The sequence below is a fragment of the Conger conger genome, chromosome 15 (genome assembly GCF_963514075.1).
Source record: "Conger conger chromosome 15, fConCon1.1, whole genome shotgun sequence".
Taxonomy (NCBI): Eukaryota; Metazoa; Chordata; class Actinopteri; order Anguilliformes; family Congridae; genus Conger; species Conger conger.
In genome coordinates, this window is record NC_083774.1 from 26520051 (window position 1) to 26538056 (window position 18006).

Sequence of the window (18006 nt, forward strand, 5' to 3'; positions counted from 1 at the left end):
CGCTTGCTACTGGCTTTTTTAAAGGTGCTAAAGATAGTGCTTCTTCAGTTGAGGTTTTCATATTCTTAGGAACAGCAAAATATTTAGCAAAGTGTGCTAAATATATAAATAAAACATATACCCGAAATCATGTATATGTTTTTAATTATCCTTATCAATCATTAAATCCTGAAACCTGGAAGAATATTGCAGTGAAAATATTTTCAAAAATATGATTTAACGTTCCTTGTGGTGTTAGGTTTTAGCGTAGTGGAATATATGGTCTTTGAGATTAAGACCCTGTTCTCTACAAAAATGAATTGGCAGGCTTTAGGAGTAACAAATATGTAAATAGTATATCGGTACCTTAATTGAGTATACTACTCCTTGTGCCATGTAATTTCTTCATAGTACTGCAGGACATTACCTACAATTCTGAGGTGGTGGATTCCTGGATAAAAGTACAACAGGAAATGCTGAGGGTCTGTGCCCTGCTATTAAATCCAGCTATGTCATAAACTGGTCTAGCTGGGTATAAGCTGGTCAAGCTTGTCTGAGCTGGTAGCCGTTTCAAAACAGAGCTTGAGCCGGTCAAACCATGACATTGGATGAATGAGATTCCACAACAGCAGGATCAAATGGAGAGGAATGGGTGACTACATAATTGGGGGAGGGTGGGTGTGGAGGAGAAGGATGGGGCACCTGAGCCGTCCTGCACCGCTCCTCCCAGTGCACCTTCTCTACCTGCATGTGCTCAACTGTGAGCTTCAGGCTAGAGAGCTTGGTCATTAAGGACTGGTAACAGACATGGAGAGAGTAAGAGATAGAGAGCTGGAGGGAGAGAAAGCCAGAGTGATGGAACGTGAGCTGAAAGAGAGGAACACAGGTCACCTCCCGACTCGGCGTCGCAGAGAACAACACCACAGAGCGGGCCGGGCTTTCTGCAGAACGTGAATAATCAATGAACATTTCAGAATGTAAAAGAGAGAATTAATTTTGCGTGTTGAGATGACCGATTAAACCAAGCAAACAGAAAAAGTCATTAGTACTTTGGGAAAGTGCAAATAGGACAAAGTGAATAGTCTATTCCAGGTTTATGTGGAAGATAAGTCTGTTACACATCAGGGTGAGCCTGTATTTGTACCTTTGTGGCCTTCAGTTTTCTCTCGTACTGGGATTTCTCCCCCTCGAGTTCGTCCACTTTGGTCTTCAGCACACTCAGTTCCTGCAGCAGACCCTGTCAGCAGACAGTGAGAGAAAATGTTGAGATATTTTAACAGAAGAGATAAATAAAAATCAAAACAAACACAAAAACTGCCTGATGTGTTCAGCCAACATTACAGTCTACAGTTTTTCTATAGACTATAATATTTTAACCACAGAAAGAATCCGTCAGTACACCTCCGCATTAAGGATATACCAAGGGTTTGAGAACATTTTAAGACATCAGGGTGCAGTGGGGGGTTTTAAAGGATTTCACACATTTAAAAAGAGATTTAAAAACCCGTTGCTTAACCGTGCAGTTAAAGACATGAAAAATCGGAGCACCAATGAGACGCCAGAACACCGACTTCCAGGCTTATTTGTTAGGTGAATCGCACGGCAACTGGGTCGGCTCACACCCCTCAGGACGCTAATTACACCCAATGACGCTCCATATCTAGAGCGGTCATGAGGTGTTTTGATCTCCGTCAGGCGATAGTTGAGTTGCTTAAGCCACCGACAACAAAGAGCCTGTGGAGAAAACAGCCTGGGCTGGGTTAGGGAGCCACCCGCATGCACACACGGCACACCGCTGAGGCAGACACAACACACTGCTCAGGCGAGTTAAAGACGGCGCCAAAACCCCTATAAAAAACCCACACAGCTCCCGTGCCCCTGGTGTAAAATCCTGCTATGACCAGCTTGAAATTACCAGCTACCTGCTGTTTCAAAACCTAGCTTGAGCTGGTCAAACCATGTTGACTATGGAGCTGGTCTGAACTGGTCAACCAACTATCAGCTGTTTCAAAATATAGCTTGAGCTGGTCAAACCATGTTGACTATGGAGCTGGTCTGAACTGGTCAACCAGCTACCAGCTGTTTAAAAATATAGCTTGAGCTGGTCAAACCATGTTGACTATGGAGCTGGTCTGAACTGGTCAACCAGCTACCAGCTGTTTAAAAATATAGCTTGAGCTGGTCAAACCATGTTGATCATGGAGCTGGTATTAACTGGTCAACCAGCTACCAGCTGTTTAAAAATATAGCTTGAGCTGGTCAAACCATGTTGACTATGGAGCTGGTCTGAACTGGTCAACCAGCTACCAGCTGTTTAAAAATATAGCTTGAGCTGGTCAAACCATGTTGATCATGGAGCTGGTATTAACTGGTCAACCAGCTACCAGCTGTTTCAAAACATAGCTTGTGCTGGTCAAACCATGTTGAGTATGGAGCTGGTCTGAGCTGGTCAACCAGCTACCAGCTGTTTCAAAACCTCAGTGTATAACCTCTTGAGCTGATTTCTTCAGCAGGGTGGTCTTCTATTCTCCACACCCATGGCAAACCCACAGCAGAGAGGGGTGCTGGAGGCAAGCGGTTAGTGTCAGAACAGATCACCGGGCGCTTGGTGAGAGGGTTGCTTGGTGCACGTGTCTGAGCATGCTCAGTGGGAGAGGCCTACGTTCTCTCCTTTACAGCAGCAGGAGTCCCCAGCCTCGGAGATGCAGAGCCCTGCGTCCGGGCCCTCGGAGGCCTCCTCCGGGGCCTCCTCTGGGCCACCGTCGGCCTGGGTCTCCAGAGCCCTTTTCTCCAGGATTCTGGCATTGATCTCCTGCTGAAACTTACACATCTGTTCCTGGAGCTCGCTAATCAGATTGACTACGCACTGGAGGGAGGGGGGCAGGGTGTCAGGGAGAGACAGATGTATAGGAAATAAACAACGATGAAAGCAGGTAAACTGAAATAAAAAATGTAAAAGGGATCAATTACGCTAGTATATAAGCAAGCACACATTACATAGCGCAGGTACTAGGTAAAAAAATTAAATAAGACCCGCACACTGCTATTAATGCTCCCTGGTGATACTTATTTAAGAAAGCTAGACAGACAAGCCTCTAAACTCCATACAGGTTGAAATGTTGTCTGTCTAGCTTACTTTAATAAATATCACAGTTTGTATAAATGCTCATATGTGTGAAAAATGTATTCCTTGTTAATATAAGGTTTTACTTGATGCAGGTGAGTATCCTTTGTATGTACTGAGAGGAAACAGACTGATGGTGGACTCGGTTCAGGGCACTAGCGTGCTTCTAATAAAACTGAACGGCTCAAGCTGCTACGGATTGTTATTTCAATCCCTGTGATTATTCAGCTAGGAGTCTTTAATATTAGAAACCAAAATATTTTTAAGACATTTCCAAAGTGATGCACAAGTGCTGCTTATCCTGAGGGTTGCAAAACATTTGGCCAGCCAACATTTGTTCTTAATTTTGACATGCAATTAAATGCAAAAAAATATATAATTCCCCCACGATAACAGTTTGCCGATTTCAGCAATCAATAAAGCTCACTTGCATTTGTGTGAGGAAAGAGTGCAATGCTTGCATTTGCATACAAGTCAAAGATGAGTGCAACAGTTGATTGAATAGCAACCATTGTTCTTCGCCATGTAACAGACTCAGAGAAAATGTAGCTGATCCAGTTTGAGTGCTTGAGAGGTGCTAACACGACGATTTTTGGCTGTTTGCCAGCGCAGCGCTCTGCCTTCCGGTAGACAACATTTAGGCCTCGAGCCTTCCGCTGTCACCGGGGACAACAGCAGGTTAATAAATCGAAAACCCTCAGGCTACAGACCAATTAAGAGCCATTTAATACTACACTAAACGCAACCTGGGGGGAAAAGGTGTAAAAATGTAATTGATTTACGCGCCACGGCTGCTCTGTAAACAACACACAAGTGTCTGAACAACCGGCAACAATTTTGTGGGAAATGAAGACGGGCCGACAGAAGAGCCGCACTGACAGCGGTGCGAGGCCTGTGGGCACAGGGAACCTGCTGCCATTCTGCACCCGCGCCGCCGCGAACGAGCGTGTTCGCGCCTGCGCGCACGCCCGGCGCGTTCGGGGGATGCCGCCCGGCGAAAGTGGAATGTCGGGAGTGGATAGCTGCCACTCTCTGCGGCTGAACGGATCCCGTCAGCTGTCTCAGATGGGAAGAGTGTTTGTTGATCTAACAAATGCGGGGTGGGTTCGGTTACCACAGCAGCGTAAACCCACGCCGCCTTCTCCCGACAGCTGGGATTTATGAGGGGGGGGATCAATGAGCAAATTCCTTATTCCTTCTTCTTCATCTTGAATGGTACCAACATACAGTCACTGAGCACTTTATTAGGTAGATCTGTACACCGGCTTGCAAATGCAAATGTTTAATCACCTAATCATGTGGCAGCAACTAAATGTATAAAAGCATGTAGACATGGTCAAGAGGTTCAGCTGTTTTCAGACCAAATGTCAGAATGTACAGAATGTGGTCAAATGTGATCTATCAAAAATATAGAAAATATTCCCTATGAGGTGAGACAGTTTTACTCATTTCAAGATTTGCCAGTGGGGTAAGAAAAGTTCACTTTTCAAGCAAACAGCAACTTAAAACCAGCAAATATTTTTTACCTGAGAGAAATGAATAAGATTTTCAGTCACACTGCGAGACTAAAACACTTGTTAAGACAGGATCTTTCGCAGCGCATAATGGCCTTAGGTCTCCGTGGATTTTCTGCCATGTGCGAGAATCCTCATTTTCTGTTGCGGTTCCACTCGAAAGGCATTATCCGCGACGCCGCGGAAACCACGCTCCCCCGTGTTTTTTTTTGTTTTTTTTCGTTTATCCTAAATCGGCGTATTTGACGGGTGAGGGTCCCTGCGGCCCTGCCGCCTCTCATCACCCCCGCTGTCCGTCGCTCGCCGTTCGTCATTTCAGCCCCGCCGCGCTCGTGTCTCCGGCAATTTCCGGCTTCGCTTATCAGTCTCCCCCTGTGGGGAGGGGAGGGGTGGGCGAGGCTGTTATATTGGCGTCTGCGTGTCCTCAACATTAAATTGTGGCCGTTTAAATGCCTCAGTCCTGCAGAGGTCAAACGGGGGCGAGGCTCTTAAACGGTTATACGGAGGCGACTCGCTGCTTTTTACGGGCGTCCGTAATTTGGGGACCGCTCAGCCCAGGGCATATTACAAAGGCCACAGAAGGTACTCTTAAAGGAGGGGTGAGCAGGGGGGCATTAAAGCCAGACAGATGTTTGTTTGTTGTATGTTTGTTTGTTGTATGTTAGCCTGACTGAAGTACAACGATAATTTTGTCCGTCCCGACACCCGACCCCGAAGAGATGACAAAACGTGCAATTATGTGTGAATCCAGCCATCGCCTGAGGGGTTCTTTACGAAGTCCTGACACAGGGAAAATGGGTGCTACCCTCAGCAACCTCAAATCTCAATTAGCCTGTCTGAGCGCTTCATGGGCCTGAGGCTAACTGCACAGCTGCTGCTGACTCTGCTGTTATCCAGTTATGAATTTAAAAATGATATTACATTTCATCATCTTTCTGTCAATACTTTTGACTTTCAAAAGGTAACAGGTCACAAATACCGTTGGTCAAAAAATGGTCAAAAAGTACCATTCAAGAATAGTCATTGTTCCCAAATTTGTTGTGCGTAGTTAAGGAAAGAAATTGGCAATTAAAAAAAAAATGTGCCAAGGCAATGATCAGAACTGCTTGCTCCATTCAACCGAGTCTTAGTTCATATAGGAACCTTAACTGGCTATTTGATGAAATGTACTGTTATGAAGTTATGGTCAGATGGGGCTTTTGTTCTTTATAATTTTCTGTTAGCCTTATTGGATGGATAAGAAGCAAAGTAAACACAGAATTGTGGGTGGTCAGTGACTGAACACTGGACAGGTGCCTAGTGTGTGTCTGACCTAGTGGGGGCCATTTCTGGCTGAACCAACCTACAGCTGTATAACCACAGAAAGTCTGTGTAGTGGGCTAAGAAATACAAACCAAATCTGGCACAGATCATGCTGTCCAATGATAACAATATTTTCATATAAATGTTCCCGACACCAAATACAGAGGAGGCTATTTGGTTGCAGAGTTGTTTGATGTACATTTGTCTTGCTAATTTTCTCTGGCAAGGAGTGATGACGCATATCTTTTAACACATTTATAAAGGTCTATAATTCGACACATGAACTAGGGAAGTTAATTTAGGCTCATAGCATTAAGGTCCTCTTATGTCCAATGCGAAAACATACAAAAATATTTCCCTGGCATGCCTTGGACACAAACAAATTGACCCCACATGAGGTATCATTCACTCCCATTCCTGGGAAAACAGGTGGAGAGTTAATAGAAAAAAGTTACAAAGAGGTTCCTGTTTACACAGCAAAACTACCAGGTGCTTAAGCCGCCTTTGCGACATCGCAAATGTTATTTTTGCACACGTACTTCTCCTTCCATGCTGGTTTTATCTTACAGAAGGGAGCACATCAAAGCCAGCTCCTACCAGGAACTGGGGTTCGGGCAATGGTTCAGCACAAGTTAAAACCACCCACTCGACGTTCAATAAACTAAAACGTTCCTGCTATCTGCACGGCCCCCCTGCTGTCTGAACAACCCGTGAGGGCTGAGGGGTGAACTGAAGCGCCCTGTGGGGTTGAAGGAACACCCTCCGCCCCCCGCACTCTCCCGGACCCCCCGTACCTCGGCTTTGTGCTGCCGGTTGTCTCCCTCGCTCTGCTCGTCCTCCATGCCCACCACCTTCAGCTTCAGGTACGAAACCTCGTCCATCAGATCCAGCTTCTGTGTCTCCAGCGACGTCCGACTAAGGAGCTCCTGCAGCGCCCGCACACACAGACACACACACACACGTGAGCACACACGCAAAACACAAAAGGCAAAGCGGGTTCAGCGTCGACCCGCTCCACTAGGCGCACAGACGGTCACCCCTCGAAACAACGCCGGAGGCGGGCTTCAATGGGGCTAAATATACACGGGAGCTTGCTCTATTTCTGTCGCCCCGGTCACTGGCGTGTGAGCGACAGGCCCAGGCAGTGGGGTGAAAGCTGAATTCCTCTCAGCGCCGCTAAATAACCAGGAAATGTGTGTCGGGGGGCGGAAGGGGAGGCTTCGCTTTCACGTGTGGGCTTGTTTGGGGGCTGTCTCGCCGAGCGGCCTGCGGAAACCGACGCACGTGGACGTAAGCACCACGCTCCGACCGACACTCGGAGCATCGGAGACCATCATAGACGTCAGTTTCACACGTGCAGGACTACTATGACAGACTGTGAACCGCATTGCGCGTGTAAATACAAGCCATGTATTTACCAGGTCCAAAGGAATTCACACTAAAATGTAGGCTAATCTTTAGTCAGCATAGTTAGAGCTTAAATTCACAGTCCTGGCATAACCTACTGCTTCAAACAAACAAAAAATAGTTGGCGTGGATCAACAGCAAAGACATTTAAATGAAGTCCTCTCCCTAAAGAATGGTATTCACAGCTTTAGCATTTTTCCTACCTCAGTTTGCACTCTGCATCTGCAGTTCATCTGCAATTTTTCCAGCAGGTCCGGCCCCGCACTGGAAGCCCCAGTGCTTGAAGGACGGAGTCGGAGGGAAAATATGACTTTTCAGACTCACGGCTCACGTGTAGGCGCCACGGCGAGAACTGACGGGCGATTTTGTAACCTCGCGTCAGACCTCACGGGACAATTAAAGGTGTGACTTATAGACCTCGTCCACCGGTGGAGCTAGGCAGGACCCCAGCGAGGCAGAGCCAAACCTCCGTTCTCAGCTCCTCTGGAAAAATAACCACCAGACCCCACCCACCTCTTACCCGCCAAAAATATTGTGGTCGCCAAGGTGATGCAAAGGAATTTTATGGAAAAGTCTGCTCTGAGGCCACCGTGTGTGAGAATGCTTTTACTCCTTCGGAGGACGCTAAGCATTATTCGCAATTGCCTTTATGACGAGGACGTGAGGAGACGCAAGCAGAGCCAATTACGAGAGTCCTGCAGCAGGCAGAAAGGCAGTGACTGGAGGGTTCTCATGCCCGGCCGCCTGCTTATTATGGGCCTGTGAGGAAGGCTCATAAACTGGCCCTAGGGGGAGAGAGCTGTGGGGGGTATACAAAACCGTGGATTCCCAGGCATCATTATGTGGCTTGCAGCATGCGGGCAAAGAGAAAGAGCACTGTTTGGCAGCGGGCTCCAGGCCAGAAGACACGTACACTTAAGTGGGCTGATTGGCGTATTTGCAGTTGCAAAACAACGCACTGCTTGCAGTTTCTGTGGAGGAATTAACTCCCATGTACCCCTTATTAAACAGAGGGACGTTTTATTTTAATATTGTCTTTCATATCTAATTAAATTACGCGGTGGCTACACAGGTGAGCATCTTTTTATAGCGATGTTCGTCCTACAGCTTAACATTACATTACATTACATTATTGGCATTTGGCAGACGCTCTTATCCAGAGCGACGTACAACAAAGTGCATACCCATAACCAGGGATAAGTTCGCTGAAAGACTCTAGAGGGAAGTACAATTTCAACTGCCCAACCCAGTCGTCTTTAAGTTTGGGGTATTTTGGAAAGCTAAGACTTAGATCTATATTGTTCTTGGCCTACTTGAGGTAGCCAAAAGCTGCGCAATGGGTCATTTAAATATTGAAACTCATATATGTCATAAGACATATACGTCAGCGCTTGTTTGATTTCTAGATATGTCCACACTGCAATGTAAACAACCGCAACCATGAATTCAAGATTTGAATGCTTTGTGAACTTGCAAATATGGTGGCGCCCAGGAAATTCAAGACAGGATAAGCCCCTACTTTCAGTTAAATAAATAAAAAGGCTCAAAAAATTAATCTATTGCTTGAATTTGTTTATTCAGAGTCTGACTTAATTAAGTAAATTAAGTATGAATTATCTGAATTCCAGAGGTTTCGTTTAGAATCAGAATCACACCCTGAGCCTACAAGCTACACCCTTCTTGCTCATGAACCTCCCAGGAATTTTATCAGCAAGACAAAGTTGACTTATGCATGAGAATCCAATCCAACTTCAAATCATCTCATTACTATTCTGTGCTTTAACAACTTTCAACACCCACTGTTTGGTGGGGCTTGTTTGAGTCCTCTGTACTGCACAAGGAAGTGCAACTTTAGCTCTCTCGGAGCCAAAGAATATCAAAAATTCCTGCGGTCCAACCCAGCGGCAACACTGTGTGAAAAGTCAATATTTGCCAACTCAGCTCACACACATGCTGTTTGACTTGATCCCGTCTGGCCCTTAATAACACCCGAAAACACATTAACCACGTGCCTCCCACACACCAGGAAAGCCTTTGGCAAACAGCTGAAAAATGGCAGAAGAGCACAATTTATGTACCCAATGGTGCTACGAAAAGGGAAACTTTACCCTGCTGAAATAAACAGCTCAAGCTAGGTTTTGAAACGGCTGGTGGCTGGTTGACCAGTTGAGACCACCTCCATACTCAACATGGTTTAACCAGCTCAAGATATGGTCATTTCAACCTGACATTTTACAACAGGGTAAAGTTGCCCCCACGCTGTGAATTTACTCACGTCACCGAATGCTTTTCCAGACCTGAAACTATAGGGAGATGAAAATCATCCCACAGACGCCCACAGCTCCCGCACCCAGAGCACAAAGCTCACCACTGAATGATTAAGCTAATCCAGTCATCTCGGCCATTACTAACTCGGAGCGGTCAAAGAAACTAAATCAGCAAAGCCGTCTCAAAACCAAACCACAGAGGAGGCTCTGTTCTCCTTTTTCAACCTCATCTATGTTTCTGGTGAGACACACAGGCACGACACACTTTTCAGCCAACCTTACCTCAGGAGAGAACGGTTCAGCAAACACACACTAGACCAAGCGTGTTCGGCTCCACAGTTACACACAGCCCGGAAGGGGATAGTACACAGAAATGTGGCTTCATTACAGCCCAGTGAAGGAATAGCGTGGACTTTGGTTGCTGACATGCATTGCGCCATGCTGTGTCAGCCCTAATGTTTCCATGTAAAAATACATGTGATGACAGGGGGATTACAGTAGGTGATTTCCTTTCTGGCAAGACAGTAGAAATGTTCTTGCTGCAAATGAAACTTCTTTGTGGCCACTGCATTAGAAACTGCTCATAAACGCTAGCAAAATGAATCACCCATTGAAGATTCACTGAGAATCATTACACGACTGCATGAGCTGCTCAGGGCGCATTTGATAAGCCATATATTTATAATAGTATGTAAAAACAAAACAATGTGTTATAAAGTAATATGTACTACTGATGAGCGGCATTTGTAAGACTTTCACAAGCGCACTACAAACTGCTTGATCTTATTTTAGTTTCATTTATTTCTCCTTTATTTAACAAGGTGAGTCCCACTGACAACATAATGTTCAATACAATACAAAAGCACGACACAAGCACACATGAATACAATCTCAAGTAAAACAGTCTCAAGTAAAACAGCTGCAGACCTCAGTTTTTATAGTCCGAAGTAAAGGATGAAGTGATCCATCTTAATATCTTTATGGATCTTGAAACATATGAATAAATAAAATGCCTCTAAACAAAGGCAAATCCCTTGTTCATTTGAGCAGTCCAGCAGACTGCTTGACCCCGGGGGTTGGGTGTGGAGGTGAAGGTGAGGTTCTTACCTGCTGCAGCATTTCCTCCGTGGAGTTGAGCTTGTGGAGGTGCTCGTCCAGGGAGCTCTCCAGGTCCCGGATCTTCTCCCCCTGGGCCTCCACCTGGTCCGTGAGCACGCTCACCTGCCCGACGACAGGGAGAACGTTCAGCCACCGTCACCTCCAGGAACCCCCCCGCCTGGGAAACGCGCCAATTCCCCCAACCACGCGCTCAGTCGGCCGTCCAAAGTCCACCTCCCTCTCTCCCTCCCCCCCCGGGAGTCTCCACTACAGCAAATCCTGCTACCCTTTCTGTCAGGAAAAGCAACCGCGCTGCAACAAAAATGATTCAGTCAACCTCTCCTCGACCTGTTCCGCGGCACCCTGTGGAAGAAATGCCCCCCCTCCGCCCTCCGAGAAGTCAACTGCTCCGGTCAACCCGGCGGAAAGCAGGTAAATGGGAGAGCTGACCACCTTCAGAGAAAGCTGCAGCCAATCCCCTTCTCAGTTACTCAACCCAAGCCTCGCCCCAACCAATGGTGTTGCTTTCTGAGGGGGGCTGGAATGCACTGTGGTAAAAAAAAAAAGGCCGACGCTGGCACCTGACTGCAGACAAGCCCGATCCAGAGATTATCCCCGCGCAGCAAGCCGTAACACGACTGAAGAGTGCTAGGCTACCTTCTCTGCACCTCATACTCTGAGCTGACAAATTACCACATGTCAGGTGTGTGTTATAAGCATGTTTCGCGTGTAGCGTTCAAGTTGCTATTACAGTGCTCTGTGATACTGGACCTGCTGCAACTGCTGTACAGACACAGCTAGTGTTCTTCTCCTCTCTTTCACACAGCTGTGATATTAGGCAACCTCCCCTGTTTAAATTCGGCAGGACGGCACAGCCCCCGCGCCAGGGGAACAAGGGCTCCGGATGGCCCCCTTCTCAATCATGAACTCCTGTTCAACCGAGGTAACCCCCCCTCCCACACATACACACACACACACACACACCCATCTCCAATGTGACAGAATAAAGGCAGTCTCTTTCTTAGCTTCAACCCGAAACAGCCCCGATCACCACACACATAATAACAGTCAGTCAATGCTTTAGGGGGTAGTCGAGGGTTGGGTAGGGGGGTGGTCAGGGGGTCGGGTGGGGGCGTGAAAGGGGGTACCTCACCTGCAGAACCAGCGATTCTTTGTCCCCCTCTAAACGAGCCAGGCGCTCTTGATAAGACTCATTGTTCGCGGGAGGCCGGAGGTTCACCTACAGAGAAGAAGCGAGAGAAAGAAACAGTCACTAATGAGGGGAAGCCACTGAGTGATAGCGAGGGGTAGCCGGCAGCGAGCTCTACAACGTTTTCATTGGCAATTTGAAAAGTTGAAAGAGCAAACACCAATTTCTAGCAGCTCTAATCTCTACAGTCCCCACTAAAATAGCAATTCTGGTACACTGGCGTTTTGTGAGAGTTTTATGTTTTCTAATCTTGTCCTTAATGCCTTGAGGAAAGAGCAACGGCTGGCTTCTCCGTGGTGGGTGAAGTGATTTATCTGGGGGCCCAGGGAGGCAGAGAGACCCGGCTTTATTTAGAGCTGTGTTTTAAACTTGCTGGCGGCTGTAAAAAGCTGGCCGTTATGCGCATGCTAACACTAGAGGGACAAGTAGCTGTGAATCTCCATACATTGAAAGTTTGGTTAAATTAACATTGTGGCTGGACAACTGCCATTGTCACTCACAAGAGAAATAAATCTTCTGCATAAACAAGTTACTGCTTAAAATGTAAATCAGTAAGCTTTCTTGAATTTTAAAGTGAAATATAAATAATGTTGTTTAATTTGTCGTTTATGCAATGTACAAACGGCAATGATCTCATGATAGCGGAGACTGAGCTACTTTCTAGAAAACTGTGGATCATTAAATGTAAGAAATAAACACTGGCCGTTTGACTGTAACAGGAGTGATTATGGGTGTTTTATGTTTACTGCAAAATCTGTCGTCATCATCACTTCAAGTGTTTGGCTGTCAGACGCACGTGCAGACTGAACAAACTGACTTCATGAGAGAAGCCGAACCAACCTGCCCCAAACCGAATGCCAAGGTGCCTCAGACCGCAGACGGAGATGCATCCCATGTTATTCTCCAAAGCCAGGATTATGTAACACTCAGACACAGAAGTCTGTGTATTTACTGAAGTACAATTAGTCATAATAGCTGTTGTGCAAAACACAGGCGTTCCTTATAATGGAAACTGACTTAGCCTGTTAGCAGTCATCTTTGCAGCAGCAATGAAATGCTGCTGTCACATACAATCTGCCAATTTATGCAATGGGGGGGTGATGTGATTAGAAATGTCACTTGTCACTGCTGGACTTTCAGAGGACAAACCACTCATAAAGCTTTATCATAGAGACCTTTCCTGCGACTGTTTTTCTGTGATAGTCGCGATAAGGCAGTTTCAAAATCGTAATTGAGCCAGGGCCGAAAACCGAACGGTGCGGCGCTCTGCAGCGTCCGAGACCCAGACCCAGGCTCAAGGCTGTCTGTGGTTCAGCCCCTGAGTGGCTCCCTCTCAAGTGATTTTAGAAACAGAGGCAGGTCAACGTCCGCAGGGCAGCCGCCATGTTCTCACCAGAAGGCCGATTAAAAAAAGGCTGCCCAGTTACTGGAACATGAAAAACAACCTGAAGGGCCTTCCATTGGATGTGAGGTTGAAAAAAAATGTATAAAAGGGATTTCATTCGTAAATGTAGTTTTGCACTAAAGCACTATTGCCATCATGCGACTTCAACCCGTGCATCACATCGATTTGTGTTGCATTGCTCCCGCATTTAAATCCTGAAAGAGGTGGAATCCATCAGTGCTCATGAAATACCACAAAAGATGTGAAAGTAAATGTGGTCACGGTATCGACACACAATGCACAAACGACAATATCATCACAGAGTACTTTTTTAATTGGCTGTATTAATTGGTTTAATTGCTCAAGGGTCCCGGAAAACTCTCATACACAGAATGGCCAATTGGCTAACAAGCTTTTTCAATCCACTGCTACAAATAACACAATAAATGTTGCACATGAGCTGGCCAATAAACACATACATTGTGTACACAAATCCCTATCAGGAAATGGAAAAGAATGCAAGTGGGATTTTAAAAAAAGGTGCCCTGCTCCAGTACAAATGAAGCTCTGCCTAAAATAGGACTCTGGTTTGGGACCAATGCCACCATAACTGCCCTAATTCTGCACTGGGCTTCCTTTGGATGAAGCATGGCAAGACGAAGTTCTCATTCCCCTGAAGCTACAATACAGTTGTCATGGATTTAGGTTCTGTAGAATCAACAACCTTTGACAAGAAGAGATCTTTGTGGCCTTTGTAATGCAAACTCAGTCAAGAAGTTCCTTTAAGTCACAGGAATTTAACAGTAACCTCCAGGACACAGTTTGAAGCTGGATCTGGATACCACCATTACTAACAGCACATAACGGCAATATGGGTAGAAATGGTCCATAAAATGAATGCAATGCTGTGCTCAGACACGTAAATCAAACCAAGGTCTTGAAAACACATCCGGGTTTCAGGACTTCCCATTTTCTCTCCTCTTTTGAGACAAGCCACTGTTGAGACAAGGGCTCTCTGAGCAGCGTGGGACTGTTAACAGAAAAAATTTATAGAAACCGTAGCTCCCCCTTTTTTTTCTGATTCAAGGCAACCCGCAAGCCATGGTATTTCCCTGATTTGACCACTGACTGGAGGCTCTTAAAGGCGTACACGCAGAACAATCATAACTATGTCACTGTCAGAAATGGGTGAGAAATGAATGAAGGAGATCGCCCTTTCTTTCTGCAAAAAGCCATATTAGCGTTGGATGAAGGCTATGATCTGCTGAATCCCCCATTGAAATAGAAGAACAAGGATACTCAGAGGGGGGGGCGTGAACTTTTTTGAATCTACTCAATGAACAGTAGGTGCGCTTTTTTCTTTAACCGCACCATTCTGGTGGAGCGTTGCTACGTAACCGTTTCCCGCTGCACCCCCCTCTGTCGAGTGCAGCGGTCAATCCTCTTGACCTACTCTAAATACCTGTCACATATCCCAGTTACCACCATTCCTTTCAGCTTGTTTCAAGTTCCTCATTAGTCACAATGACCGAGAGAAACGCTGCCGCTTGTGCATAGGTTTTCAAAAGTACTCTTTAAAATGTTTTATGTCTTTCCAGCCCACTTGTAATAGTGAATTCTTTGCTCTGCTCCAAGCTGTCTTGATATGTTTATACTTGGCATGTTTTTCTATATATGTGTTTATACTATGAATCTTTGCACAAAATCATAGGCTAATGACCCTTATTGTTTACTTCTGATGCCACAAGATGGTATAACTAATGGCTGGCTCAAGGAGATAAGCCTTCGTTAGCTGCTAAATGAAATCACAACATTAGAAGTTATCTTTCACTTCCACATTTTCATTCAAAACATTCGTTCTCCTTCAAGCGGTCTTAAAAAAAAGTCTTACAAAAATAATAAATCGAGCAAAATGTTCAAAGAGGAATGTGAAATTTGACTTCCCCACTCGTCCTAAATAAAACACAGATGATCTTTGTCCCCCTTTTGCTGCCACAAAATTACACTCTCCTGAAAAAAAAAAAATGGTCCCAGATCTCAATAAATATTTTCTCTGAAAACAAAGTATTCAGAAAAATACCTGGAAAAAGTGATACAGTAGAAAAAAAATTACTTCTCCAGGAAACCACACTTACCTTTTTGAGCCAAGTGAAATGCTTGTAAAAATCAATGTCACCCTCCATGCTGCAGGCCCATTTTTGCTTCAGCTTTCTCCAAAGTCTACAGCAACTTTTCCTGGCAGAGGCTGAAGTAGCGGAAAGCCAGGTCACTGTTGCTCCACGCTCCCGTTTCTGAGGAGCTCCTCTCTGTGTGTGGGGTAGACCCCTGCCCTGTCGCCCAGCCTCTGTCCCTTCTCCCCGCTGACGGAGGGAGCCAACTGTACAAACCCAGCGATGGAAAGTGTGGCCTGGTCCCGAGCCGGCAGCATCTGGTTCCAAGCGCAGAACGCGAGGCTGAGCGACAGGGTCTAATATCAGCCTGCTGCCTGAGAACACAAATCATGCCAGCTGGCTTTTCTCCCTCTCTTTCTCTCCCTCTCTCTCTCTGTCTTTCGCTCGCTCTCTCCCTCTCTCTCTCTCGCTCTCTCTCTCAAGGAACTGCTCTAATTAACTTAACTTAGTCTCCAAACTTAACAACCTTTGAGGTTATTTTTGTGGGGAGAGATAAAAAGAACATTCTGGGATGCTCCCTCTCTCTCACACACACTCCCTCTCTCTCTTTTTGTGGAAGGATGCAGTGATTATGAGGGGGGGGGGGGGGGGGCAGTGTCCCTGCTCTCAGTTTAAACATGGGCTGGAACTCATTACCCCTGGGCCCCGTTTCCTGTGGGAGCCCAGTAAGAGCCCCCCACTGGGCCCACAGAGCACCGGCCATTTGCCTTCCTCAAGAGACTTAAACCAGGGAAAGAAAAGTCAGAAAATGCTAATGCTAACTATTCCATAGCCATAGCGATGGACCCCAATGGGTCCCATGGCTGTATATATCCCAGCCACGCAGTGATCTCTTATAAGATCTGTTATTTCTGAGCGGGGGGTGGGGAAGGAAGGGAGAGGGTTTGAGATCTTTGGGATCTTTCCGGTCAGTGGAGCTGAGTCTTAAACGCCTCTCAGTGCAACTGCACGGCAGTGTTCTCCAGAGGGAAACTGGACCTTCCCATTATTTGAAGCTCTGTAAGCCCAACCGCTGGCACTGGGGGTCGGGCAACGGGTCTACGACAGGAAACGGCGCTACATTTCACGCAGCTCAGAGGCGTAAAGATGGCCCGGAATGGGTGGGGTGGGCGGAGATTATCTGCCAGTTGCTTTGATCTCTGCCATAGCAGGGATCAGGCCAACTAAGAAGCCAAGAATTTGCTCCTCTGATGGGGTCAGTGCTGTAACACTGCAGAAGTGTGGTGGCCTGTCCCAGTCTATGTCCTCATGTATTCACATGTGCTGATCCACCAATCACCTACGATAAAAGAGCGGTGATGTGAAAATATGTGCCTGTGAATGTGGGCCCACAAACTGCTGGCTGCTGCACATTCCCAACTCAGCTGCAGGGCAGTGGGGATGGCTGTCAGCCCTACTCTCCCATAATCCCACAGGACCAACACCTGCTCTGCTCCTATCCTACCAACAGCACTGGACACATGCATGCATGCAGACACACCACACACACACACATGCATGCAGGCGCACACACACGCACACATACACACAGACACAGACACACACACAGACACAGACACACACACACACACACACACACACACACACAGACACAGACACAGACACACACACATGTATGCAGACACACACACAACAGATGCAAGCAGACACCCACACACACATGCATGCACATCTACAGTACAAACTGCTAGGTTAATGCAAAGATTTTTCAGAAGGATTTCAGTTTGAAGTCCAGTATCTTGGACAAATTAGTACAATTCCAGCCATTTCACAAAAGGGAAATTTGCACGCATTCAGTATGTATGCATGAATCTTTTCTTTTTAAAAAAAGAAGATGCCATAATATTGCATCATCTGTTATTGAAACACATTTTTCTTCTGAACAAAAATAAATCATCTCTTCCTGAATAAAGATGAAAAAACCTCAGGATAATAAACACAATTTCCTCCGTTCACCATGGTGAATAGGCCAATATGGACTGTAGAAGATCTGTCGCCTTTAGCCTGCCGTGCAGAATAATGCATTTTAACAAGGCAATGAAACAATTCACTGAGCTTGTGAAGTTCATCTTAAGGTCAGTCCAAGTTCATTAAGTTTTGACTTTGTTTTGAGTAAAACAGCCTATTTATAACAGGCAAACAAAAATAAGTTTGGGCTGTGGTAGCTAACCACCAAATTATTTAGTCTAAGTTCTTTCAGTTGTAGCAATACTTCCTGACTTGGAGGTGGACTGCTGCGGACTTGAAATTGAATGTCTCATAGGTTTTAGTGCATCCGCAGATACACATTATCATTATCTCTATATGTGGCCTCTCTGTGCAATTTTGATCTGGTTGGAACCATTGCTTTGTGCCAGAGGGTGATAACGATGATTAGTTGCAGTGTTTTTCATGGGAAATAATGATAAAAATGCATATTTAATATAGCTAGAGCCATTAATGAGGCTGTAGTCTATAAATATGATTTTATTTTATTTCATAGCCAGCTAGAATGTCCAGAAGGCTTTACAATTCACTGCTCATTAAGAATGAGCAGGCAGACACAAACAC

At 45.9% G+C, this 18006-nt stretch overlaps 1 protein-coding gene across 11 annotated transcripts in view; it reads right to left on the reverse strand.

Annotated features, from left to right (window-relative positions):
• The window catches only part of ppfibp2b (PPFIA binding protein 2b), a 64419-nt gene that overhangs the window by 20001 nt on the left and 26412 nt on the right, over positions 1-18006 (reverse strand). For 6 of the 11 annotated variants that reach the window (XM_061221197.1, XM_061221198.1, XM_061221196.1 and 3 more), the window contains 5 exons: positions 11840-11931; positions 10701-10809; positions 6714-6845; positions 1124-1216; positions 682-810 (listed from right to left, as the gene is read on the reverse strand). In XM_061221197.1, the coding sequence (XP_061077181.1) occupies positions 682-810; positions 1124-1216; positions 6714-6845; positions 10701-10809; positions 11840-11931 (555 nt within the window). Of the gene's footprint in view, positions 1-681; positions 811-1123; positions 1217-2641; positions 2846-6713; positions 6846-10700; positions 10810-11839; positions 11932-15420; positions 15870-18006 lie in introns of those variants that run through there. The other 5 variants (XM_061221201.1, XM_061221200.1, XM_061221202.1 and 2 more) reach the window with 4 other exon arrangements.